The sequence below is a fragment of the Cottoperca gobio genome, chromosome 9, assembly GCF_900634415.1.
Source record: "Cottoperca gobio chromosome 9, fCotGob3.1, whole genome shotgun sequence".
Taxonomy (NCBI): domain Eukaryota; kingdom Metazoa; phylum Chordata; class Actinopteri; order Perciformes; family Bovichtidae; genus Cottoperca; species Cottoperca gobio.
This window is the reverse complement of record NC_041363.1, coordinates 29,161,408-29,188,484: the sequence shown is the minus strand read 5'-3', so window position 1 is coordinate 29,188,484 and position 27,077 is coordinate 29,161,408. Positions and strand designations below refer to the sequence as shown.

General features: G+C 40.3%; 1 protein-coding gene across 1 annotated transcript in view; it reads right to left on the bottom strand.

The window, feature by feature from the left end:
• Positions 1–27,077, bottom strand: part of cacna1ba (calcium channel, voltage-dependent, N type, alpha 1B subunit, a) — a 153,894-nt gene that overhangs the window by 97,245 nt on the left and 29,572 nt on the right. Inside the window, exons 4-6 of the mRNA XM_029438793.1 lie at positions 10,936–11,027; positions 9,828–9,980; positions 8,641–8,828 (exon numbers count right to left, since the gene is read on the bottom strand). Coding sequence (XP_029294653.1) covers positions 8,641–8,828; positions 9,828–9,980; positions 10,936–11,027 — 433 coding nt within the window. The remainder of the gene's footprint in view (positions 1–8,640; positions 8,829–9,827; positions 9,981–10,935; positions 11,028–27,077) is intronic.

The following is a 27,077-nucleotide window of genomic DNA, read 5'->3' as shown; positions in this document are numbered from 1 at the left end:
TTGCACTAGCATACTTCCCAGGTTCAAGTCCAGTGAAGTCCAAAATATCCCATCATCCAACACTCTGGTAATAAAATTGTCGAAAACCATTTCTGGATTATCATGAAATTTCTTAGACTAGTGCAGTGCCCGTTCTGGATGTGCTCGTGTCGCTGCTTCTTGGGTTTTGAAGTGAGTCTGTGCACGTATTTACGGTAGCAACTCTACAGTCTACGCATCATTAGTGCAAAAGCTGCCATGAAGTTCAATAAAGTCAAAGTCCCATTAAGTTAAATGTGTATGCCCGCTTTGGAAGGAAGTCAAAATTTAGACTGGCCAACACAGAGATGTCTTAATTTAAACGGTCAAATTTATGTAATCTTACCCTGCTGTTTTCAGGCAGTACACAGGAGTAAATGCAATACACAATATAAATAATAAATTAGAATTCTCTAATAAACTACCCTTAACTACATATTGCATATCTGATCAACTCCAACCAAGAAAGGTCTCTACGCAGTCACTACTGACTTAATACAACTATTTAACATGATGCAGGATGTCTTTCTTGCTCACCAGCGATTTCTCAGCATCAATCAAATCAAATTGATTTATACAGCCCAATATCACAAATGACACATTTGTCTCAGTGGGCTTTACAGACTGTACAGCATACAACACCTTTTGTCCTTAGACCCTCGCACCGCACAAGGAAAAACACACTTACCCCTTCACACTCACACACTGATGGCAGAGCTGCCATACAAGATGCCAAACTGCTCATCAGGGTATTGAACTCCTTATCTTCAGAATAGTGAACAACCTCCTGAGCCACACACTCCAAGTGAAGTACATACCCTATTCAAGCTGATTTTATTTAACCTCTTAAGAGGTGGGGGAATTTACCCGAAAATACCTACAAACGACATACCCAAAGTAAATTGAAAGCTGCTCTTCAACCATTTGCACCAGCTGCATGATTTTGGTCTCATTCATGTGACATAAATGATGGTGTGATCAAAAAAGAAAAAGAAAGGATGAAGTCCAGGATAATGTCAAAAAGGCTTAAAATAATAATAATATATATATATATATATATATATATATATATATATATATATATATATATATATGTATAAACGTGGGCGTCAGGCAGGACCAGGGCAGCAGCCGCAGCCTCAATGTGCTCAGTGCTGCCACTGATGGTTGGAAACTATATTCAAAGCGGAAAAACACTTTGCAAATGTAATTCATGAGACAGGTGCGTAGGAGAGTGGTATATTTGCTTTTGGAAACTATATTACCAAAGAAAACTACAAGAGTGAAGCTCTAATGGATAGCGTTAGCACATTGACTTTCTTGTTATTCACAGCACTGCTGAATGATAAACAGTTTTCAAATCCAAATCAAGGCTAGAAAAGGCAAGAGCTACAATTTAAATTCTAACTTACATTACAAATATCATAAAAAGATGTAAGAAGTGAAAGTTGACGGCAAAACAGCTGTTACAGGGGGCTTTTTTTATGAAATTAATTTGCATGTCAACATATTTTTTCAAACTTTTTTCAAATTTTTGTCATGAACAAACCCTGCTGACTTCGACTGAGAAGGTTATCGGGCGGTGGACTTTGAAGAACTCGTGAATCCGAATAACACGCCCTCTATGGTAGAGGCAGACCTGGAAGCTGATGGGGACCATTGTCAATTTTCATGATTGAAATCACTGAGGTAGTCAAACAACTCCACAGTGGCAAAGCTGCAGGGGTTGATGAGATCCGTCCAGAAATGCTGAAGGCTTTGGGTGTTGAGGGGCTGTCTTGGTTGACATGCCTCGTCAACATTGTGTGGAAGTCTGGGACAGTGCCTATTGGGTGGCAGACCGGGGTGGTGGTTCCCCTATTCAAAAAGGGGTATCACACTTCTCAGCCTCCCTGGTAAAGTCTACTCCAAGGTGCTGGAAAGGAGGGTTCGGCCTGATTGAAGAGGAACAATGCGGATTCCGTCCTGGTCGTGGAACAACAGACCCACTCTTCACTCTCACAAGGATCCTGGATGGGGCCTGGGAGTACAACCATCCGGTCTACATGTGTTTTGTGGATCTGGATACCGGGTCCCCCGGGTGATACTGTGGGGGGTGCTGCGGGAGTATGGGGTGAGGGGGTCACTTCTGAGGGCCATCCAATCCCTGTACGCCCAAAGCGAAAATTGTGTCCGGATACTCGGCAGTAAGTCGGACTCGTTCCCAGTGGATAGTTGGCCTCCGCCAGGGCTGTGCTTTAGCACCAATCCTGTTCGTGATTTTCATGGATAGGATATCGAAGCGTAGTCGTGGAGGAGAGAGGTTGCAGTTCGGTGGCCTGAGGATCTCATCGCTGCTGTTGCAGATGATGTGGTCCTTATGGCATCATCGGTCTGTGACCTTCAACAGTCACTGGATCGGTTCGCAGCCGAGTGTGAGGTGGTTGGGATGAGGATCAGCACCACAAGATCTGAGGCCATGGCTCTCAGCAGGAAACCGGTGGATTGAGCCTTTACCCCAAGTGAAGGAGTTCAAGTACCTCGGGGTCTTGTTCGCGAGTGAGGGAACGATGGAGCGAGAGATTGGCCGGAGAATCAGAGCAGCTTGGGGCGGTATTGCAGTCGCTTTACCGCACCGTTGTGACGAAAAGAGAGCTCAGCCACAAGGCAAAGCTCTCGATCTACCAGTTGATCTTTGTTCCTACCGTCACCTATGGTCATGAAGGTCATGACCGAAAGAACGAGATTGCGGGTACAAGCGGCCAAAATGTTTTTTCAGGTGGGTGGCTGCCATCTCCCTTAGAGATAGGGTGAGAAGCTCAGCCATCCGGGAGAGACTCGGATTATAGCCGCTGCTCCTTTACGTTGAAAGGAGCCAGTTGAGGTGGTTCGAGCATCTAGTAAGGATGCCACCTGGGCGCCTCCGTAGGGAGCTGGGAGGAGACCCCGGGGTAGACCCAGGACTCAGTGGAGAGATTATATCTCCTCACTGACCTGGGAACACCTCGGGATCCCCCCAGTCAGAGCTGGCGGATGTGGCCCGGAGAAGGGAAGTTTGGGGTTCCTTACTGGAGCTGCTGCCCCACGACCTGACTCCAGATAAGCGGTAGACGATGGATTGATGAATATTTTCACAGAGAACAAATATTACAAATATTACATGGCAAAAAAGCTTTCCAACAGCAAATAAGGGCAGTGACCAATCACGTTGTGCAGAACAAACGTCAAGTCAAAGCGTACACTATCGTAGTGTAGCCAAGGGTTATACATTGCACCTATACTTATGAGAACTATAAAACAACGACACTGAGGTTCCATAGTCCGAACCAAGACGGCAAACTTTAACTTTGAGAAATGAAGCGCAAACTACCAGTTCCACTTCTTTCGTTCTTACCTATTATAATAACAGCCCTAGACATATACATTGCGTAACTGTTTAAAAGAGGGAACTCAAAATTCACTCAGAGTATTTTGCTAAAAGAAAACTCAATAGAGAATGTGTCATGAGAAATTATGTTGAATCTTTTGTTTTTCTCTGAAGAATGAGCTGACTCGAATCTATTTGAACTTTTCATTGAAAAAGTGCTGCAACAAAATAACCGTGCTGCATGTATGAATAGTTTTGATGCAAAACAGTGTTTATTTGTCACTTCCCTGTTGTGTAAAAGCCTTTAGTCGGCTGTAGCTAATTAATTCTAATTAAGTGAGTCTGCCAAAATATAAAATCTAATTCTTTACTGCTTATTGCTTAATACCCTCTCGCCATCTGTACTTCTCAGTCAAATATGACTTCAACAAGACCAACAGCAGGTGGATAGTAAACTGAATTTGCCAGTTAAAGTTCTCCGTACATCATATCATCATCTGTAGCGTATCACTGTTTTAGCTTGTCCTGTCAATCTCTGCAGCTAACGTTACATTAAGAAGCTAAAGTGCAGTAGAGTCATGAGGGACCAACATCACTATTCCCTATCAAATGTGACGCACGGTACTGTGGGATTGTTAGCAAAGAGTACATGGCATTACATTACTGCATTAAAAATATAGTGCACCGTATAGCACACAGGGAGTGAGTTCAGACAGCTCGGCAGTTTGTCAATATTAACATGATATCAATAATATAAAGCAATATTTTTGTAAAATAAGTGGAACCTAATGTCATATCTAAGACCCCATTTACACTTTAATTTCAAGTTCCCGTACCATGATTAAATTCAGATGAGATTCAAGACACTTACATTGTCAATAAGCCACATATCAAACCTGATTGCAATCCATTTTGTTTTTCACCAGCTACATCAACACATGATGAATCGTATAAAGGATTAAGAATAAAAAAAAAGTTTCATCGTTTTCACAGACTCTGACATATACATATCAATGCTACCTGTCCCACACAGATCTGTTCAGGGATCAGATAAACACTACACCAGAACTTACTAATATATTATTTTGTTTGTTTGTTTGATGGGAAGTCTACTTCAACAACAAAGACAACGAGCGCAGCAGGAACAGGGAAAGGGTGATGGGGCAATCTCTGTTGAACTGCTGCCAGTCAATGCCTACAAGAAGGCCTGGGTTGTAAAAAGAATCATCTGTCATAATGTAGCTCTGAGCTGGGAGTGACTGCAGAGGGCAGGGCATATTGGTGCATTAGCTGGTGTTGGGGTGAGGCTGCCTCAGACCTTGGCTAACAGAATGGAGAGAGCAAACAAGGCAATAGAAAAGCCATTAGTAGTCCTGTTTTGCTCCTTAAAGTGTTAGCCTGAGGACTGCCATCAATAGCAATGCCCCACCCATACTGTCTGAGAGACTAGACACAGAGCAGGAAATCACAGGCACTGACTCATACAAACACCACGAACACGCTTTAGACTTGAATTCACACGGCTAAAACCTGACACTTTTTATATACTATTTAATCTTCATTATCTTAAATAATTAAAGTATTGCAAGAAATAGAGATTTCCACCACTTCTAATGTGGACTGGAGACAGGGTTACAGCAGTACTGGATGACAAGTGGCAGTGTATGCTCTGCACTGTATGTTGTTCTTGCTGTCGTCCTTTAGCCACCTTGTAAACATCCTGCTCCCCAGAACTCCGTCTGATAGCATCTGAAAGTCTGCTGGACTCGTGCAAATGACCTTAACTAGCCCTGACAAGCCCTAGAAAAGGCTGGTGAAGCCAACAGTACCCTCTCCTATGTAACATTGAGACAGTGCAACACTTAAAGACTGCCAAGACAACAGACCACGCCCATGTTAGAAGCACTGCAGGCAATTTTACTACTGTAACCATGAGCAAACATACAATATATTGTGGCTTAGAAGATTAATACAAAAATTACAAAGATGATCAAACTAATATATAGATAGATTTAGTGTTTGTAGTATGTATATTGTACATGTAGTATTGTAGTATGAGTATTGTATTATATATTTCTATTAAAAGTGAATTAAAAGTTGATGGAAAAATTTCTTTTTTGAAATGTGATGTTCCATATTTATGCTTGATTTTTTATTTTGTTTGTGTCTCCTTCTGTGTTTTCTGTCTGTAACTGTGCATTTATTTATTCATGCTGTTGTGTGTCTGTCTCAGCCAGGTCTAGTTAGATTGTTAATCTCAATGGGAACCTTCTGGGTAAATTAAGGTTACATTCAAATAAAGAATGTCGTCAGATTTTACAGATTGCATTTCCAGCTGGCTGAGATTTGATGCCAATGCTGCCAGAAGACCTTCAGATGTTGATCCAAAAGCATTCTCAATTACACTGTGTTTACACCTTCATTAAAGGATATGTTCACGTTCTAGAGTCTGTCCTAATACAATATGGAATACATTCAAATAGTTAGTGGTTTATATGAGGCTTCAGCAGTCTGAACTCAAGAGGGTGTTTCTTAGTTAAAGGTTCAATGTGTTGCCCGAATGTATTGCAACTGGGAGACAGCTCGAATATAGTTAGAGCTACCCCAGATCCAGGGGGAGGGGGACTGCCTCGACCCCTCGCCGGATCCTCAGACTTTCTGTTACTGCCGTTTTGCAGGTTAAACCCAGCGCTCCCCCAGCACGCTGTGACTCCTCCAGGTGCTGGTGTTTTCGCTGGCCGAATCCAAGCCGCCACAGCCGCTAACTGAAGGTCCGTCCCCTAGAGCTGCTGCACGCTCCCCAAAGCAAAGCAGTTCTATGTCAACGGGGAGGGCGAAACAAGAACACAAGTTGTGCCTTCGTCTCTGCCATTCAAGTTAATAAACAAAATATCCGTACACCACTCAGTTAGTCCCAAAGTCAACACAAACAAACATCAATTTAGATGGGCCGCCTTGCCTAAATTGACCCCCGCCGTGCCTAGGCATCTTTTTTAAATGTATTTTTAAGATGTTTATTAAACTAAAATAATAACTGTGCGCAGGTTGTATTTAACACTAGCGAGTTCAGAGATAGAGCGAGACACACACACGAGACAGAGAGAGAGAGAGAGAGAGAGAGAGAGAGAGTGTTTGTGTGCGTGTTAGATGGCAAGTTAGTAATTAGGATTTTATTAAACTACCAATCTAAGAACACCACCGCAAATCATCAAGTGGGGTCAATAAAATCATGTGTACAGTCACGACACAAATACAAGGAAAATCAGGTGCGATGGTTTTATCAGAACTATTTCATGACCTAATCTTAGTTAGTTGTTGGTTATTATCGATGTACAATTCATATTAATTGGAGGATTCATCAACAAATCCACTTTGCTTTTTCTAATCCTACACACTAACTGTACTGTATGTTCAGGCAAAGTATAAAGAGATCAAGCGCCTCTAATACTTTATAGCAACAAGGTATTCTAATGAGAAAGTGACAGTTTGAGTTTTGCTCTCCATGCCCATCAGAGTCACAGCTTTGGCAGAGACAGACGAGGGCCATGATGAATGGCCACTCTGATGAAGATCCCGGGTCCCACAGCTGCAGGAAATGAGACAGCCGTCACTTCTCTCTTGACAACTCAATCAGAGAATCCACCAATCATATTCAGCCAAAACAGGCCTGTGCAGCAAAAAGAGCTTAGCACCTCTGTCTAATGGGGATACGAGAGATGCCGATTCACACAGGACTAATGTTATGACAGAACCTCTGTGGTGAGATATGCTCGGTCATTTGCGGGGGAATTTTGACCTGACAAACAGGATTAAGATCACAGACGACCTCCGAAATGATTACAAATTACTAGAGGTGCACAGGTCTAGTTAACATTGAGTTACACCTATTGTGCTCAATCTGCTTTCACTCTTGCTCTTGGGTATAATAAAGTTAATTTGTAGCTCTGTCCTGCTGTCCATGTTCCTGATAAATGTGTAACTGTTACAGGGGGGGAAACAATTATTTGACCTCAAAGAAAGCAGCATACCCTATCTACCACGCCTCTCAGCAACCAAACTACTATTGATCGCTTTCAACCTCCCTCCTCTCTTACTTAAACCCTACTAGAAGAAACTCACACTTCTACACACAAGCTTTTCCTACTACAGCTGTTTTACAATTCAGCCTATTGCATAATTGTTTGCATGTATGATATGATCCTGACTTTATGCAAATAGAAGAGATCTGTGATGTTTTTCATGCTAGCAGTAAAGCTGCTGTGCTGTGGTCCTAATGAGAGCCGGAGCTGTGTGTGAGTCATCCTCCGCAGGCTCTTATGCTTGTCTCTAATCATCCCCCCGAGGACGGCTGGGACGGGAAGGAGCAGTCAGGAGGAAGAGCGCAATGTCACAGCAATGATGTACAGGACAGAAGAGCCTGAACATTCACACGGGCATGCTTTCTATAGACTGGTTTTTACATTCTTTGGCTTGGCAACTAAATATGATCAGGATTTTGACTTGAAATACAACAGCCACTGTAAAGTAAGGAATTTAACTCAATGCTACCATAACAGTCATCATTACATAACAGTAACTTTGTGCTGAATGACTCTCCTTCAATAACTGTGGCAAAAATAAATTGGCAATATTAAAGAGGGAGGATTATTTTTGCTACGTCCTAACCAATAACTAGCAAGTGACGAATCTGACCCAATGGAGCCAGTGATGCATTTCCGTTAGTACAGAAGCTGCATTTGTTAGGAGCAGATAACATCGTTTGTCATGATGTTCTAAGAATATGTACTTATAGCTAACAGATATATTTAGCATTATGAAAATTAGTTAGCTAGGGTGTTTGCAACCGTCAGTTGACATAAAATATATGTAACTTAAAATAACTTAAAATATTGATAGTTTGACTAACGTTAATGCTCTGTGTTGGCAGATCTTGCGAGAGTGTGTTGCTGAGGCAGACAAATCAGAAAAATAGGTCAAGAAAAAAAGTTAATTTTAGTATCAGAATGTTCTGAAGATTTGTGGTTTGTGAAAAATGGGTCCAACATTTAACGTTGGTGACTATGGGGCGAAATAATAGGTAGACTAGTCATAATCTGTGTTCACGTTCACTTCTCTCATTTGAGTGAATAGACTCAGACTTGCCGCTCGTGTCCTAATGAGGTGTGACACAGATACAGGTTATTGACTCAGCTCTGGCTGTACCCACAGCCCTTAACAGACATGGTGCTTTAGAAACAGCATTTAGGCCCAGATGTGTTTCCGGTTAGTGGACTCACGTTGTATAGAATCTCTACCCATCCCTCCATGGTGATGCACTGAAAAACAGTGAGAACAGCGAAGAGGATATTGTCAAAGTTGGTGATGCCAAAGTTGGGTCCGGTCCAGTACTCCTTGCAGGTGGTACCATTGTCGCAGGTCCTTGCCGGCGCCTCCAGCCCACAGGGGAAATCTGCTGCTTGCTCGTCTACAGCCGCAAACATACAATTTACACACCATCACAAATGCAGAAATACACTAACATGCCATGATATTTTTAGAGAAGGCTGGGGATGTATTATGTAAAAGTGAAACAGAAAAACATTCCATCTTATGCATAAAACATTGGTTCCACTACAATGATGTGGCAACATTTAAGCAAGTACTTTTGACATAATTTCCTGTTTTTATCCACAGTGATTACATTTACATTACAACCCACGCTGTTCTCTTCAATGCTGTTACAGAAATGTACATGTTTTAACTTCTGCTCTGATCCACTCCGCACTTTGTTTACATAATCTATGGATCTAAATCATCATTTGAAAAATAAATGTAAACTGAAAGTTCAAGTTTTGATCTTGAACTTTGAAAAATACAATAATATATTCAAACTAAAAATAAGTGTATGAAAGGTTTTTTCAGGTTGAATATTATTTTTGATTTAGTTCTGTAATTCTTTAGAATAAATTATTTATTAAAAAAGTTCTCTTTCATATATATTTAGATATTTGAGTTCTTGTTTTTTTCACTTGCAGATTTTATGCTTTCACATGCTATACACATATTCCCGTGATTGGCAGTAAAAAACTGACACCAGTGACAAAGTTCCGTTAAGCAAGCTGTCTGACCGTACTGAGTACCAACAGAGCAATAAACTGTAACAGATTGTGCAGTTCAACAAACCAACACCGAAACTGAGAAAAAAATGTATCTGAATCTGAAAACATAAAATCTGCAAATGAAACTCAAATATCAAAATATTTATGAAAGTGAAAAATGAAAATAAATCATTTATTAAAAATAATTACAGAACTGAATCAAAGTAATATTCAACCAAAAAATAAATTTCATTCGCTTATTTTTAGTTTCAATATATTATTGTATTTTAGTTTATTTTATTTTATTAAAATGACCTAAACTTACATACAATCATGCCGAGGTTAACACCAAGAACTTGTTTCTCCCTTGTTCTCCTCTTGCTTACCTGTGTCTATTCTGAAGCAGGTGCGATGGAACTTGCCCATGTAGAAGTCAAGGCCGATGATGGCGAACATGAGGATGGCAAAAAAGAGCAGCAAGCCGATCTGCAGCAGTGGTACCATGGCTTTCATAATGGACTTCAATACCACCTGAAGACCTGATGCAGACAATAGAAACATGCTTTTAAATGTTTTATTTTATTAACATAATGTATCTTTTGTTAGCCTTGATTGGAGAGTGACAGTGCGAGAGAGAAAGGTATGGCCTGCAACTAAAGTTCCCTTGAAGTATTGACTGATCACACAGGTGGAGATTGTTAAAGGAACTCTTTGACAATTCAGTGTATGCACTGTGGGACATACTACACTGTTACCTCTCTAAGAATCAAGGTGCTGATAGTGTTAGTGGACTACTTTTCTATCAGCACAGGCTTATCATCTTCAACCTTTTCCTTTAAACTTTAAAGGATGACTTTTTGGAAAACATGCACTCTGAGAGTGAGATGAGAAAGTCAATGTCAGTCTCATGTCTGTCTGTTAAGTACAGAGCTAGAATCAAGACTTGGTTAGCCTAGCTTAGCATAAAGACAAGAAGCAGGGGGAAACAGCTAGCTTTGTCCAAAATTAAAAAATACACCTCCCAAGACCTCTGAAGCACTGGTTAACGCATTGTGTTTTGTTTGTTTATAAATGTAATTTTAATATTATTTTATTATTTAGTTATTATTACTATCATTATTATTATTATCATTTAGTTACGGGCAAGAATTATTCATCCATCCACCCAGTATTCTGCAGTTTCGCTAGGTGTGGCACAGGTTTTGGGTTTGGTCATCAAACTTGGCAACCTCACTGTGACAACAAGCCCGGCTGTTGTCTGACAAGAGATAACTCCGTCTTGTAACTCCTCCTAAAACCACAAATGGTTCTTTTTACATTTGTGGTTTGTGTTATTTAGCCAGTTTTAGGTCTTAATGCTGAGCCAGGCAACGTCCTGACTCTAACTCAGTTTCTGGAATATCTTTGATAATGCTGTATTGTTATCAGTGCTAGTTAGTAAGCTCATTATCACTAATTGCTATAAAAATATGTTTAAATGTGAAGTTAACTTACTTGGAATACCGGAGACCAGTTTGAGCGGCCGCAGTACTCTCACCGCCCTCAGTGTTCTGAGATCAAAGTCAGCCCCTACAGTTGCCAGGATCCTGCACACACAACAGTATGGAATCAAGATTACAGCTACTTGTTATAGTCTCAGCTTTTTGTCTCAAACACATTTGCTACATGTATCACTTTTAATATCGTTTAGTCATCATCAAATCATTTATGAAGACTTAACACTAAACTGAGACTAACTGTCTACAGAGGAGAGATTTCCTTACAGTTAGAACACAGCACAGATTTGTACTTTTCAGATTGCACATTGATATTCGTAACAGCTTGTCTACACAAGTCTGTCTGATGCGCATCTGACGGAGCAGAAACACTCGATTTTAATCAAAGATGTTTAAACAGACTGCGTAATGGTATCTTCACGCTTAAAGTATTTCCTTTCATTTAATGTGCATAACTACAGTGATTGTGTATTGGGCTCTACTAAAGCTACAGCTGCTGCTGCTGCTCTGCGAACATGCTGCTTTTGCTCCACGAGCTGTGTCGACATAGTATATGGCACCATAAATGGTGTAAAAGTAGGGATGCATGATATTGGATGTTTGCTGATATGCTGATATTCAACTCATTTTGGCCGATTGCCGATGTTGTTTTCGATATAGGCCCATATTTATTTCCAACTAACTGTCGAGAAAATCAAGTCTCCCCTGTAGTGAAACTGGGAAAATAAGAAAACTACTTCAACTCAGGTTACATGTAAAAAATGCAATGTATCGACAACAGCGACACTTTTGAATCACCTGCTGACCAATGACATCATTCTGCATCTCTTTTAAAAAGCTTCAGAGTGTTGGATTCTTTAAAAAGATATATCCACAAATATTACTCAAAACATTGTACTATTAAAAAAGGACCAAGTAAAGTAAAAGTTCCATCCAGCTTGAACAGTATTGAAATCCAGTATAACTGCATTACTGTAACTAAAGTGCCACAGGCGATGAAGTGTGAACTGGAACATTGTTTGATGAGTTGGGAAAGTTCTCAGTTGTTGCTCATGAATGCATGGCTACTGACAGACACAGTGGTAAAGCGTCAGTCCTGTCTTAGTATGTCCAAGCGGTGTTTGGCTGACATTTGAAAATGGTGCAGATAGTTCGGTCCTATTTGAATGTCATTCAGGTCTGGAGGATGGAGGAGCCCCAGCTCCCTGAGATCCCTCATACTTTTGTTCCCATTAGTACTAACTTGTTGTTTTTATATTAACAGATTGTAGGTTATACGTTATTTATGTAGTGGTGATTACTGAAAGTGAATTGTCGCGAGGTTCCATTTCAAACTCCTTGGAAAAAATTGGAAAAACATCAGTGTAGTCGGGAAATATTATGAAGGTGTGATTTATTATGTCGGTCTCCTAAGGTGCCAAGAATGAGAATATTTACAAAAAAGTGAGAAAGAGAGCAGAGCAGGTCCATATCGCCCAACACACAGTCTGAGACTCACTTTATTTAGGCTATTCGGCTTTCTTGCTGGGAATTAGATAAAAAGATCGTTATCAATACAAATACCAATGTATTAAGGTGCATGAAGACAGAGAGCAAAGCCACGTTTTGCCCTGTGTCATTCGCTCAAATTTCACAGCAGGACCTGAGGAGTTTAAGTAAATACTGTACATTAAATGAGGTCATTTTTACTTATGTAGACCTGTGTGATTTGCCCCAAACTGCCAATGTCCCAACTTTACAGACGCACAACTAGCTACAGTAGAAATGGACTGTGTGTGCGTGTGGGACTTAGAACTCACCAGAAATGTGAGTTCTTTCTGTTATTTACCTCCAGTCTCTCTGCTTTTCACTTGTCTGTGTACGTTTAAAAAGCACATTCATAAAACTCCGGGAAGTCTACAAATATTCCGATCAAGTTGAAACATTTTGAACTCGTGCAAATACGTGTCTAATGGCATCCTTCCACTGACTTTGTATGTCATCTTGTGATAAAACGAGTTCCAGATGGCTGCTACCTGGATGTGTGCCTCGACCCGCCCTTGAGTTAAGAATAATAAAGTGCTGCATTTTCTGCAAACACTCAAAACTAATTGCTCGGCCTTAACAGACAACTGATCAGATTTACCATCACACTATTTAAAGTGGTGGCTGCTGCCAACAGAAGTGTTCTTCTTCTTAGTTTACTGACTATTTCTTTTGTCCACCATCGGGCTAAACAAGCCAACTAGGAGTAGAATTCCTATTTACTGTCTTTGAGCCATTATTATAGACAGCTTGATCAGCAGATCATTTCGTAGACTTAATTGAGCAATTGGAAAGAAACATGTTCGATATATGTTCAATAATTTATGGACTCCACTAAACAAGGATGAACAGTATAATGGAAGATGTACAGGGCATAAAAATGTTTGCAATTCTAGCAAAAGTATGTAGATGATCTTAACAAAAGTCTGTCTGACCATGTCACTGGTCTTCTTTTAAAAAACTTTCTGGAAAATCAGAATATCTCAAGAGCCAGTGAGAGGAACCACATCATCATTGATGGAGTCCCTTGAGAAAGGAGTAAATCATGGCAAGGCACAGAATCTAAAGTTAAACAACTGCTGGCTGACTAATTGGAATTTGACCCAAATATACGTTTGAATATGTAATACATTACAAGGCAATATGTTTAGAGCAATCAAAGAGGAAAAAAACTTAAAGGCACAAAGATCTTCATCAATGAAGATTTTACAGACAATGTGAGACAGTAACAAATGAGCCCTCAACTTACGGAAGCACGTAACAAGGGACAAATTGCATATCTACAATTTCATAACATGCCCATATTTTATCTTAGTAACTGCGTCAGTCTTCATTCTGTATTGTTGTCAGGTAAATTAATCCATATTGGAAAGACTATCGTATGTATTTGTTTACCTCAATCAATATATATATATCTACACTACGAATATGTTTCTCTGCAATTATGTATTTTCTGCACTGAGTGTATTACAAACATAATAGGGGCACTTCCCCTTTAAGAAAACGGGTCAACAAACTATTACTACCTGACTGCTGACGGAGGATCGTGTTGGCGCCAAACTGGGACCAATGAGGAGAAGGTCAACGCCTACTCCATGTATTAGATGCGATGATTTCAAATGTTTGGAGACACCTGGAGTGGAGCCGTGAGACCGCAACGATGTGGCTCTTTGAGCCATGCGGTCTATGGAAACGGCGACGCAAAATGTGTCCTCAGCTGAGAATATTTTCTATGTTTGACTTATCACGTTAAATAAATATATCGATTGAACTAGAGGATTGCTGTTTTGATTCGACATTTAAGCTCCGAGTTCTTCAGCTTTTTCCCAACCCTTTAATTGGCGTCCCTGGGTGGGCTCCCGAAAGGAGAAGTGAAGAACGATCGCCGAGTATCGTTGACTGGTATTCATTGCACGTGCAAAAGATCAGGTGAGAGTGAACACCGGTTAAAACAAATATTCACTGCAGGTAGACTAGGAAAACTTATTAATGAATGCCAGCAACAATGTTCGACGGTCATAGCTAATACAACTGCTGTTAAACGATAAAAAGCAATCCTGAATGTTGAAATACAAGTGATAAGAGCAAGCATCGAAAATATTAATTGTGTTAACGATATTTATTAAAAGCCTTGGGAGGGCTCCAGCGTAGTCTGGTTAGAGTTCTGGGAGAACTTATAGATTAATCAAACAAATCCCAGGGGGTGTCCGGTCTGGTACCGGATAAAGCTTATGGTAAGCTTGCATTGAATGTAGTTTAATACGAAAACACCTTTGGAAGGTAGCTAAGAAAGCTTAGTTAGTTTAATGTTAAAGAAGTCCTTTGGAAGGCAGATAGGTATAGTTTAATTCAAAGATTTAGGGGAAGCGTGGCTTAGAAGCTAGTGTTGTTTACCAAAGGAGGATAGTGATTATAATCCTGAATTACGTGAGAACCGATGACGATCGCCTCATAGTCTCAGATGTTGTATATCATCTCCTTTGCGGCAAGCATAGTGTAAAACATGTTAAGATTTGTTGTATTGTTGTATTGTTGTGAGTAAAGTGTGTCTAAAGCAGGCCTAAGGCGAGGCTAAGCTAGCGTTGATATTTAGCTAATGCATTGGAGTTTGTAGAACGGGTGAAAACTGTTCAAACTGACTGGGGGACGGTTGTGAAATCAAAGAGAACCGTGGAGTGTGTGTGTGAAGTAGTTTTAAGTTGGAAAAACGTGAAAGAAGGAGACGTTTTTGTGAAAGGCCTCAGAGATTAGGACCAGCTAACGGTGGCCACGTGATGCTGGGTCGCTAATTCCGCCTACTTGAGGTTACGAGGCATGTGAAAGTAAATTGTGATAAACCTAAACCTTGAGTCTTATGCTGGAGCATTTTGGGTGTTAATAAAATGCATAAGTGATGTAGTGACCGAGTGATTAAAACCAAAAATGCGAGTTTTCTCCAAACTGGAAGGAGAGAAAATTTAGAACAAAGAAAACTCCATTTTCTATCCTTCTTCATCCGGTGGGAATTTAAAAAACCCACAACCCCGGTTGATAGCTAAATGCCTCTGGTGGACAAAATTGAGACTACAACTAAAAGTTTATAGAAACTTTACAAAATTTAAACACCTCCACCTATAGGACGGCAATTAAAGCGCACCTAAATTTAAAACCGTGCACCAGCAGACAAATTGGTAAATTACAATTAAAATCCAATTGAATTGAGGAAAGCTAAAGAGAAGAAAAAGGTGAAACCAGAACCCCAGACTGTAGACCTGGACGTCAGAAAAAGGACTGACAAGAGAACATGACTCCCCAGCAACGGGGATCCACACTTCCGGAACCAGGTCGTATATCTGCATTCACACACACTATCATAGTCAATTAAAGGAGGCTGAATTGTAAAGTGTAGAAAACTGTCTCTTATATGTTTTTGAGAAAACATGTTTAATAAGTGTGTGGGTGACAGATATGTAGACTTTTTGTGTAATTCTGGAGCAGACAGAAATGATTAGAACAGAACAGAGCCGCAAAATACTCAGAATAAAGAGCGTAAAATAAAAACAATCAGCTAATGATAGATTACGTTCAGAATAATAAATAATAATAAAAGACTTTAGTATCAGGCCATATTAGAGATGGTATCTGTTTAAGCAAGAAGTGTCAGCATAACCCATTTAACACACACGGTCACAGCTTCTTTGTATCCCTCTGTAAAAGGCCGGCGTGATTCCCTCTTGGATGGCTGTCCGTTCCCACCTCTCCCAAAAATATTAAGCAAACCTCATGACATTTTGTGAAAGACTATAATCGTCGACAGACGAATAGTAGGGAGATAGAATCTTCTGAGAGTTTAGTCTAAACAGTGTAGGGAGCTAGAAGCTCCTGAGGGTCCGATCGTAAATATCATGAGGAAGAAATATGGTGAAGAGAGTTTGTAAGATAATAGGGAATGAAACAGCTGACAAATTATTTAAGAAAATAAAGTTTTGGTAAACTCATCTGTTTTAGAAATACCAGACTATAAGAAGCCTTTTATTTAAACAGCAGACTTCATGACATTAGTATTAACACAGAACCATGGAGATAAGAGTAGACCAGTGATTCACTACTCTTCACAACTAGACCCAGTAGATAAGGCAATGCCTGACCGCACATGAGCAGTAACTGCAGCTTCAATGGCAGGTCAGGCCTCTGCATCAAGTGTTATTCAGGCCATTGACTTTAACAGTGACACATGCAGTGTCAGTTTTGTTTTCACAACCCCATCTGACTATAGAATAATGTACAACTTTGATCCATCTACATTAATTCCAACAGCTGAGGACGGAGAACCACATGACTGAACGACAGAGACGGACAAGGAACTTCACCAAGACCAGACTTGACTGACGTTCCCTAAGAGGAACCAGAGATAGAAATGTTTGTTAACGGATCATGTAAAGTAACCTAGAGGATCCGAATGTGACAAGATTTCTGTAGTGACACAGACCGACGTATTAAAAGCAGAAGCTCTACCCAATCATCTGTCAGCAGAGCAGCAGAACTGATAGCATTGACAGAGACGACTGACGAAAGAACACTTGACCAGAGAAGAACTCAGTACTACCAAGAAGATTATATAAATGTGTGTATTGAGACACGGTATTTGACCATGTCTCAAAAGGGGGAGTATTATATTGAGTATTATATTAATAGAGTATATTCATAGCATTTGATTCAAAGGCCGACTCCAATAAAATCCATGCAGATGTGCTGAAACGGATATTCTGAACTAAATAAATATAAAGGAAATAAATATAGTTTAACGATTATAGACGTGTATATAAAATGAGCTGAAGTATTTCCAACACATACAGTAGACGCTATGACAGTAGCTAAAGTGTTTACAGCTAAATGAACTGTAAAATAAGGTAATGTGGGTAAAGGATAATAATAATGATAATAATAAGCTTTACGTAAGAATTGCAGGCCAAAGTACTTGCACTGCAAAAACATAAAACATTAGACAGAATAAGAACATTTAGGGTACAATAATCAGTGTTGATGTAAATAAGTGTGAAAGACTAATGGTATAAAAGAACAATGGAAATCATGCCAAGTTTCCCTATCTGTGCCGGGAAAACTATCAGAGCCATATTTAGAAATATACCACCATTGGGAAAGGAAGAAGAGGGAGAGAAAAATATATCCTGGTGACGCATAAATATATCACCACTCCTGTGAGAGACACTGACTCCATAAAGCAGAAACTGGACCTCTTCGTGGTGAAGTCTGACTACACAGGGAGGTGGTACCCATAGGGGCGCTTGTCTCACCATCAGTGAAGATTCAACAACCCGAAGTTTTAGAAGGGGACTGTGAAATGGGGGTCAGTCATCACAGGAGGGTGAGTATAGCCCTGTACACCTGAGACTGCACAACCACATCAAATTTGATTTCTGTGACGTAATAACCTGTCCCTCTTCCCTAACAATATGCAGAACAGGTCAGGTGGGCAGAGGAGCACATCTGCCACGGAGAGGAGTGACATGTAAGAAAATAAATGATTGTGATCCATTATTCCTCACCATCGTTTCATCGCATCCCAGAGATTAGAGACTGTTTGTTTTAGGCAGCTGAGGTTTTAGGAGCAGGTCCACAAGGACACTTTAGGATAAAGGTAGAAAACAAGAAGACTGCAATCTCCAAGCAGTCAGTAGGAAAGGATGTAAAGTTACTACAGTAAGAAATAGAATAGCAGGGAGACAGGATATGTGGAGAAGAATATGTGGCTTGACTGCAAACTATATACCACTAGCTCAGTAAATATAGTGTGTGTGTGTGTGTGTGTGTGTGTGTGTGTGTGTGTGTGTGTGTGTACCAGTCAGGCCCCTCCTTGCTTTAAGCCCAGTCCCAGTAATACTCGGACCAATAACAGAGTAAACCTGTCTGTTAACAATGATGCACAGTGTAACAGAACCACTCAGCCCAATTTGCAAAAATCTCATTAAGAGATTTCCAACTCACAGAACCAATAACACAAGACTGAAATATGTGCATTGATGACACTGGTCGAGCGTTTCTATGTTTGGCCCACAACAGGTCAAACTCTTGTGAGCTTGAACTCGGCTGAAGAGAAACACAGCACCTGGGGAGAGCTTCAGCTCCACAGCATACGAGAGATGCAGTAGGAGTCCCCCGGGGAGTGCCAGAAATCAAATTGGAGCAGGTTTTGACTCATTGTTTTTATGATGGGCAACTACTAATAAGAATGTGGATTAATTACATTCATTGCATCTAACAGAGGTTTATTAATTATTACAAGGGATGCCGTTAAGGGACAAGCTGAACAACAAGCAGCTTGCAGCTTATTGACATGATAGAATGTCTTTAGACATGCTCCTAGCAGAGAAAGGAGGTGTGTGTGTGTGCCATGTTTGGATCATCCTGTTGCACAATTATATCAAATAATACTGTTTCAGAGAGATCAGTTACTAGAGCCTTACAAAGATTGACAACATTATATAAAGAATTAGCAGAGAATTCAGGAGTAGAGAATTAGTCTGGTGATGCTATGGAAAGACGGTCCGGGAGATGGAGAGTTCTCATGTCACTGGTATCTTCAGTATTAGAAAGATTATTCTGATTCTGAATACTTACTGTATGTGGATGTTGCTATACCATAAATTAGAAGCCACATGACGAGATTGATTGATTCCACAATAACAAAACAAATGTACACGAGTATCAGCCCCTCGCCATAGATTTATGCAATTTGATAGAACTAGCCTGATTACAGAACGGAATTGCATTAGACATGGTGCTAGCTGAAAAAGGGGGTGTCTGCAAATTGTTCGTATACAGATATTACAATCTTATACAGACATTAAAAGTTTACTAATATTTACTGTCTTTTACTGGAAGTGTTTTTTATTATACTGAAGCTAATTGTCTTTATGCTGGAATAACAAATGAAGTTCTTTGGTTTTATACAGAAGGTACTTTTTATGACTGGAATAAAAACAAGTGCACTATGAATGTATTCTTGTATACCATATGCTGAATTTGTACACCACTCGGTGCCTTATATTTACTGGAGATTATACACACCATAAATGGTGTGTAAAGGGGGAATTGTCAGGTAAATTAATCCATATTGGAAAGACTATCGTATGTATTTGTTTACCTCAATCAATATATATATATCTACACTACGAATATGTTTCTCTGCAATTATGTATTTTCTGCACTGAGTGTATTACAAACATAATAGGGGCACTTCCCCTTTAAGAAAACGGGTCAACAAACTATTACTACCTGACTGCTGACGGAGGATCGTGTTGGCGCCAAACTGGGACCAATGAGGAGAAGGTCAACGCCTACTCCATGTATTAGATGCGATGATTTCAAATGTTTGGAGACACACTGGAGCGGAGCCGTGAGACAGCAACATGGGGGCTCTTTGAGCCATGCGGTCTATGGAAACGGCGACGCAAAATGTGTCCTCAGCTGAGAATATTTTCTATGTTTGACTTATCACGTTAAATAAATATATCGATTGAACTAGAGGATTGCTGTTTTGATTCGACATTTAAGCTCCGAGTTCTTCAGCTTTTTCCCAACCCTTTATTATGAATCTTAAATAACTTATCAAAAATGTAATATCCCCAAAAAATCTGCAGTGCAAATAATAAGAGTATAAAAGGTTCAGTATATGAATGTGGTATCCACAAAAAATATATGATATACGTATGAAATGTGCAGTAGAGTGGGTTAATCGGACCTGCCAAAAATATACATCAGAATTTCCTTTCGATGCTCTTCATAATAATGATTTAATTTCGCTAAAAGATGGCAAAAGACTGTATGTTGAAGACAAAACTTCTGTACACTTGAAATCACAAGTTCTAGCTATAACGAACATGATCCTGTTTTGAACCATCTTTCATGCCTGGATCCTACATTTCTGTAGCTTTAACTGAAACATGGCTAAACTAACCAGTGGTTTCATCACCTAGTGACAAAGCCATTCATTTGACAAGGGCAAGGAGAACTGGAGGAGGTTCATCTCTCTTCATCAATAGATACCAATGTGTCAACAGAGGTGATCTTGTGACTTTTGAAGCTGTTTGTATTGAAATTACTTTATGCTCTTCACTTTGGGGAAGAAATGTAATTTCTGGAGGTATTTCCCTACCACCCAATTCTGATATTGATCTTGTTAACCAACGGTTATCAGATGTTCTCAAACTTGTATGAAAAGAGGGTTAAGTGTGTCATGTCATAGGTGATTTTAATATACTGTTAATATATCTGGATAAAGAAGAGAATCATCCACAAACAGCAGAATTTTTAAACTGGCACTGGCCACTATATTTTCAAAAAATGTCTTTGATCGGGATTCCACAACAAATAAGTTGTATGCTAATAATTACCACAGAGTATACACCTAGAGAAATAGTCCCGCACAAAACCCCTGTAAAGATTTATCTAATTACATACTGGAACCATATATACATACTGGTATTTCAAGCCAATCTATGGAAAATGATATTGTTCTCAAGGATCTTATTAAAGCAAAAATGATACCAATATCTAAAACTGGTTACCTAAGTAACTTCACAAACTATTTCCTTGTATCTCTTTTACTTTGCTATTCAAAACATTTGGAAAAATTATTCTACAACAGAATTGTAAAAAATTTAAAGGAATAACATCCACTATAAAAAGGATGGAGTAAAAGAGGATCATTCTACCTACAGTATAAGGCACTCTTAAAACTCGTAGCTGCATAAAAATAAAATATTAAATAACAGCAAGCAAGTCAAGGTCCATGAAAATCCAACTGAGAAATAAATTGATAAAATAACCAATGACTAATACCTAATCCTTAAATTAAGTACCTGATAAATCAAGACTTTTCATCACATTGTTGTGAAAATCCTGTAAATTCAATATTGCCATAAAGCAGCTGAAGTGTATGACATGGACATGTATAGACGTCCCATTTTAGTTGAGAGTAAGTTAAGTAAAGTAAAGTTATATAACAAATGTTACTTCCACAATAGTTTTGTTTAGTGTATTAAGTCACACATACTCATTATAATCATACTGCTTGTAAACATATCCATGTCATCAGCCAGGCTGAAACAATACATACAAGTTTACCACAAATTCACAAATAAAAACAGGCAACATGACAACTGTCATTTAAAAAGCTAGGCTACATGGTGCTGATATATCCACCATATGTCTGCGGGAATGTACCACACTAACGCCATATGGTCAAATTTAAATAATTTATTTAAAATGCAATGACAATAAGTTATTTCACCAGGGAACAAACTAAACACAAAAACTAAAAATAACCACGAGATGGCTGAAGGGGTATATAATCCCTGATGTGACTACAAAGCCTCTTTCAGCTCAAAATGTTTGAAAACTTATGCAGAGGGACAGAGGTGGACTGGTTATAGTGGGACATAGACTGATGGACTGGTTATAGTGAGACACAGACACTGATGGACTGGTTATAGTGGGACACAGACACTGATGGACTGGTTATAGTGGGACAGAGAGACTGATGGACTGGTTATAGTGGGACACAGACACTGATGGACTGGTTATAGTGGGACAGAAAAGATTCTTTACGAGACAGGATTTCTATCGATATTGTTACTATAATCACTTCCCAGTGTGTTGTGAGATGTATATCTTCTCTCTTTGCTCTTGGTTCAAAGAGTTAAGAGGCTCTAGTTCTGACATCAGAACCAAAACTGTCTATTACATCACTTCTAGTAAATGAGTGCATCCTTCATACTCCATTAAAAATGTTTTCAGTGGGCCTCACCTGCTGAAAGCTTTGGTACACACAACAGTATTGGCCTGGCATACAAGTGCTTAATATGCAGCTCATTGTCAATTTCATTTGCCAGTTTGTCCAACAACTCATTCAACATGAATTACAAGTCCATTATTTGCATTCAAGGGGAGGTTCACTGACTCTGTAATTACAGCCTCCATGTTTCAGACACACACACACACACACACACACACACACACACACACACACACACACACACACACACACACACACACCTTAGTGGCCCTGTATTCAGTGACGCAGGCAGGCGGTGTAAAGTCAGGCTGAATTACATAACTGCTTCACTGTGCCTGTGGAAAAAAACACAGAGCCGTCGTCATCCTGCACAAGTCCAACATGGAAGCTCCATTAGCAGCAGGCTGCAGCAGCTGAAGTGAGAAAAAGCCAAATTATGTTGGGAGGAGACTTTGAGCTCAGCCCATATTTTGACATCCATCCATCCATCCATCCATTGTCTACCGCTTATTCGGGGTCGGGTCGCGGGGGCAGCAGCTCCAGTAAGGAACCCCAATCTTCCCTTCTCACATCCACATCCTCCAGCTCCAACTGGGGGATCCCGAGGCGTTCCCAGGCCAGTGAGGAGATATAATCTCTCCACTGAGTCCTGGGTCTTCCCCGGGGTCTCCTCCCAGCTGGACATGCCTGGAACACCTCCCTAGGGAGGCGCCCAGTTGGCATCCTTACTAGATGCCTGAACCACCTCAGCTAGCTCCTTTAAACATAAAGGAGCAGCGGCTCTACTCTCTCACGGATGGCTGAGCTTCTCACCCTATCTCTAAAGGAGACGCCAGCCACCCGCCTGAGAAAACCCATTTTGGCCGCTTGTACCCGTGATCTCGTTCTTTCGGTCATGAACCAACCTTCATGACCATAGGTGAGGGTAGGAACGAAGATAGACCGGTAGATTGAGAGCTTTGCCTTCTGGCTCAGCTCTCTTTTCGTCACAACGGTGCGGTAAAGCGACTGCAGTACCGCCTCCGCTGCTCCGATTCTCCGGCCAATCCCTCGCTCCATCGTCCCCTCACTCGCGAACAACACCCCGAGATACTTGAACTCCTTCACTTGGGGTAAGGGCTCATTCCCTACCCGAAGTAGGCAATTCACCGGTTTCCTGCTGAGAGCCATGGCCTCAGATCTTGAGGTGCTGATTCTCATCCCAACCGCTTCACACTCAGCTGCGAACCGATCCAGTTAAAGGTCACAGACCGATGATGCCATAAGGACCACATCATCTGCAAAGATCAGCAATGAGATCCTCAGGCCACCAAACTGCAACCCCTCTCCTCCACAACTATGCCTTGATATCCTGTCCATGACAATCACAAACAGGATTGGTGACAAAGTGCAGCCCTAGCGGAGGCCAACATTCACTGTGAAGGAGTCCGACTTACTGCTGAGTATCCGGACAAAACTCTCGCTTTGGGCATACAGGGATTGGATGGCCCTCAGAAGTGACCCTCGCACCTCCCACAGTATCACCCGGGGGGACCCGGTCATACGCCTTCTCCAGATCCACAAAAACACATGTAGACCAGATGGGCGTACTCCCAGGCCCCCTCCAGGATCCTTGCGAGAGTGAAGAGTTGGTCCGTTGTTCCACGACCAGGACAGAATCCACATTGTTCCTCTTCAATCAGAGATTCGACTACCGGCCGAACCCTCCTTTCCAGTACCTTGGAGTAGACTTTTCCAGGGAGGCTGAGAAGTGTGATACCCCTGTAGTTGGCACACACTTCCTGGTCCCCCTTTTTAAATAGGGGAACCACCACCCCGGTCTGCCAACCCCTAGGCACTGTCCCAGACTTCCACGCAATGTTGACGAGGCGTGTCAACCAAGACAGCCCCTCAACACCCAAAGCCTTCAGCATTTCTGGACGGATCTCATGTGTGACAGCGCAGCCGACCCCAGCAATTTTTCCCATGAGTGGTGCGCCCACAGGATGGATGGATCGGGGGCACCACGTAGCTTCTTCGGGCTGTGCCCGACTGGGCTCCGTGTTCAAGTTCAAGTAGTTAGACACTATTTGCAAAACGCTAAACACATTCTCCTTTACTATAAAACACAATTCCCACTGTGATACACATGTGTTGCGAAATGCTAAACACAGGCAGCAAAAGTTGAACACAACTACAACACAGTTGTCATCGTTTAAACACAACGACTCAAAACTGTTCACACTTGTTTCTAATGATGTGATCAACCAATTTAACACACTATATAAGCAAGTTCAGAGTGAATATCGACAATGTATAAAAATATTTTGAGAGGCAGAGGAGGAAGAGGTGGAAGAAGAAGAGGAAAAGTACAAGTAAGAGATGGTGGGCCAATATCAAGTCTGTCTGTCTGTCTGTCTGTCTGTCTGTCTGTCTGTCTGTCTGTCTATCTATCTATCTATCTATCCATCCATCCATCCATCCATCCATCCATCCATCCATCCATCCATCCATCCATCCATCCATCCATCCATCCATCCATCCATCCATCCATCCATCCATCCATCCATCCATCCATCTATCTATCATGATCTGAAAGCATTGTTTGATTTGTGCCAGAGGAGTCTGTGGCTTTGTGAATGTAGCTTGGGTTTTGTGTTTAAAGTTTTGAGAAAATGGGTGACGGTTTCAAGAAATGTGTTTTAGCAATCGTAAAAAACTGTAAAAGGGCAACGATGCACTTCATCCTTATCTCCATCCACTGTGCATAAGGTTACAGAAACTGATTGACCCGAGTCACTACTTTTTACCTGCTTTCAATACTTTCCTGCTGCCATTGATTTACGGTAGATCTTACAGATAAAAACTAAACTTGCTACCTATAACTAGGATTAATAAAGTTTCAGTCATTTTGCATGTGCTATGTGTTTTATGTATCTATGTAAACATAGTGAATACCACAGCGAATCACTGTTATTTTCAGAATATGAAAAAGAACGAATTAAGAACTAAGAAGTATCTTCAAAATGAAAGACTTTTGTGTTCCAGTTGAATGTACAGAGGAGTGTTTCTGAATCTGGCAGACTTGATGCTAAAAGGTGTGCTGCTGCCCCCCATAATCGATTCTATGATTTTTGTTTCAAATCAATTCTGTTAACAAACAACAGACAACCTGTAGGATGAACACTAGAAATGCAGCTACTAAGTGACAAAACATGAATACATGTATCGACCTGATGTCCTAGATATCAGTGTGTACTACAGTAAAACAATTCATCATGTACTGTATAGCTCTGCGATAATGCAGTTCTGTCATGTTCCTTCATGCTTTAAAGAACAATGTATAGCTGTGTATTTATGCTCCAGTTGGTGGATTGGACATATTGAGCAGTCCCCAGGGGGAAAGTGTTATTTACAGTCAGGGGTAGAGATCCCCTTTCAGCTGAAATCTGTGATCCACCCAGTCTGATGTAGTGTTGTGATTCCAGCAGAACTGAACATTCAACGCTGCACTCTGCGTTCTGACTGACCCCAAAATTTCATATGCAATTGAATATTCATTACAGCACCATACTTGGACTTGGCTTGGTGCCAAGAAAATATCAAACCCCGAGCAGCAGGGAGGAGAAGAGGGAGGTTTCTAGGGTTCAGATTCAGTGACAAATCAGATTAACAGTGCATTCCTTTCTTTGCTCTTCTTTGACTGCACTTTTCTTTTATCCCGGAATATTCTTCTGCCATTTGGTGAAGAAGAGAAGGAAATGATGAAAAGGAAAACCAAGTGAAGGATGAGAAAGGCAAGCTCACTCAGAACTAAGAGACAGACAGCGACAAAAAACAAGAACCGGTATTCTTACAAATAATAATAATATAATAATAATAATAATAATAATAATAATAATAATAATAATAATAATAAAACAGAAAACACACAGACCATTCACAGAAACAACTAGAAGGAGATGTACATTAGATGAGATGCATTTCTCTTTGCACTGCACAGACTACAGTATGGTAGTGTATTAATCACAGTCTCACACCTTTCCAAGGCTTAAATCATAAAAATACACCAGGCCCGCAAAATAGAAACAGCCTTAGGCCCATGCAACAGGCCTTAGGCTGTTATTAATGATTAGGCTCTAAAACATCTGTGCAATATTTTGATATTATAAGTTAGGTATTTTATCTGTTCTACCGCCGCCTCACACTCTCCATTTGTTTTAGCTTTTTACTCATGTTAGCTAGCTAGTTGTTAAACATGAACACCTCGTCTGACCCTCTCCTGCTCCATTAGTGTCCCTGCTGTGGGAGTGACAGCAACGGGCAAGAAAACTTGTGGTGGAAGTATGTAGTAATCAAATCCTTTACTTATTTACACATAGAAATATACTTCATTATAAGTTAAAGTACAGAAGTGGTAGCAGCAAAATGTACTTAAAAGTATCAAAAGTAAAAGTACTCATTATGAAGAATGGCCCCGTTCCAGAGCGTTATATTACTGTACATATTGTATTGCTGTGTTACTATTATACATACAGAACATTAATATGTTATTAGCTTTTTAATGTTGTAAAAGTGAAGTTAATCTAATTATATAAAAGTGCATCATATTTCTTGCAACTGATTTCAATCTTATTTTATATTTTGTATGCAAAATCCTAATCTACAAAGTAACTATATAATTATAGTTGTCTAATGAATGTATTAGAGTAATGTAAAATATTCCCCTCTGCACATATTTGTGTGTTATGGGATTATGGCATAGCTATGGAGCGTCTGCATGTATAGCAACTTTAGCTAGGCCATATGCTTTGGGCCACATCGTAGTTGATGTGCACCTC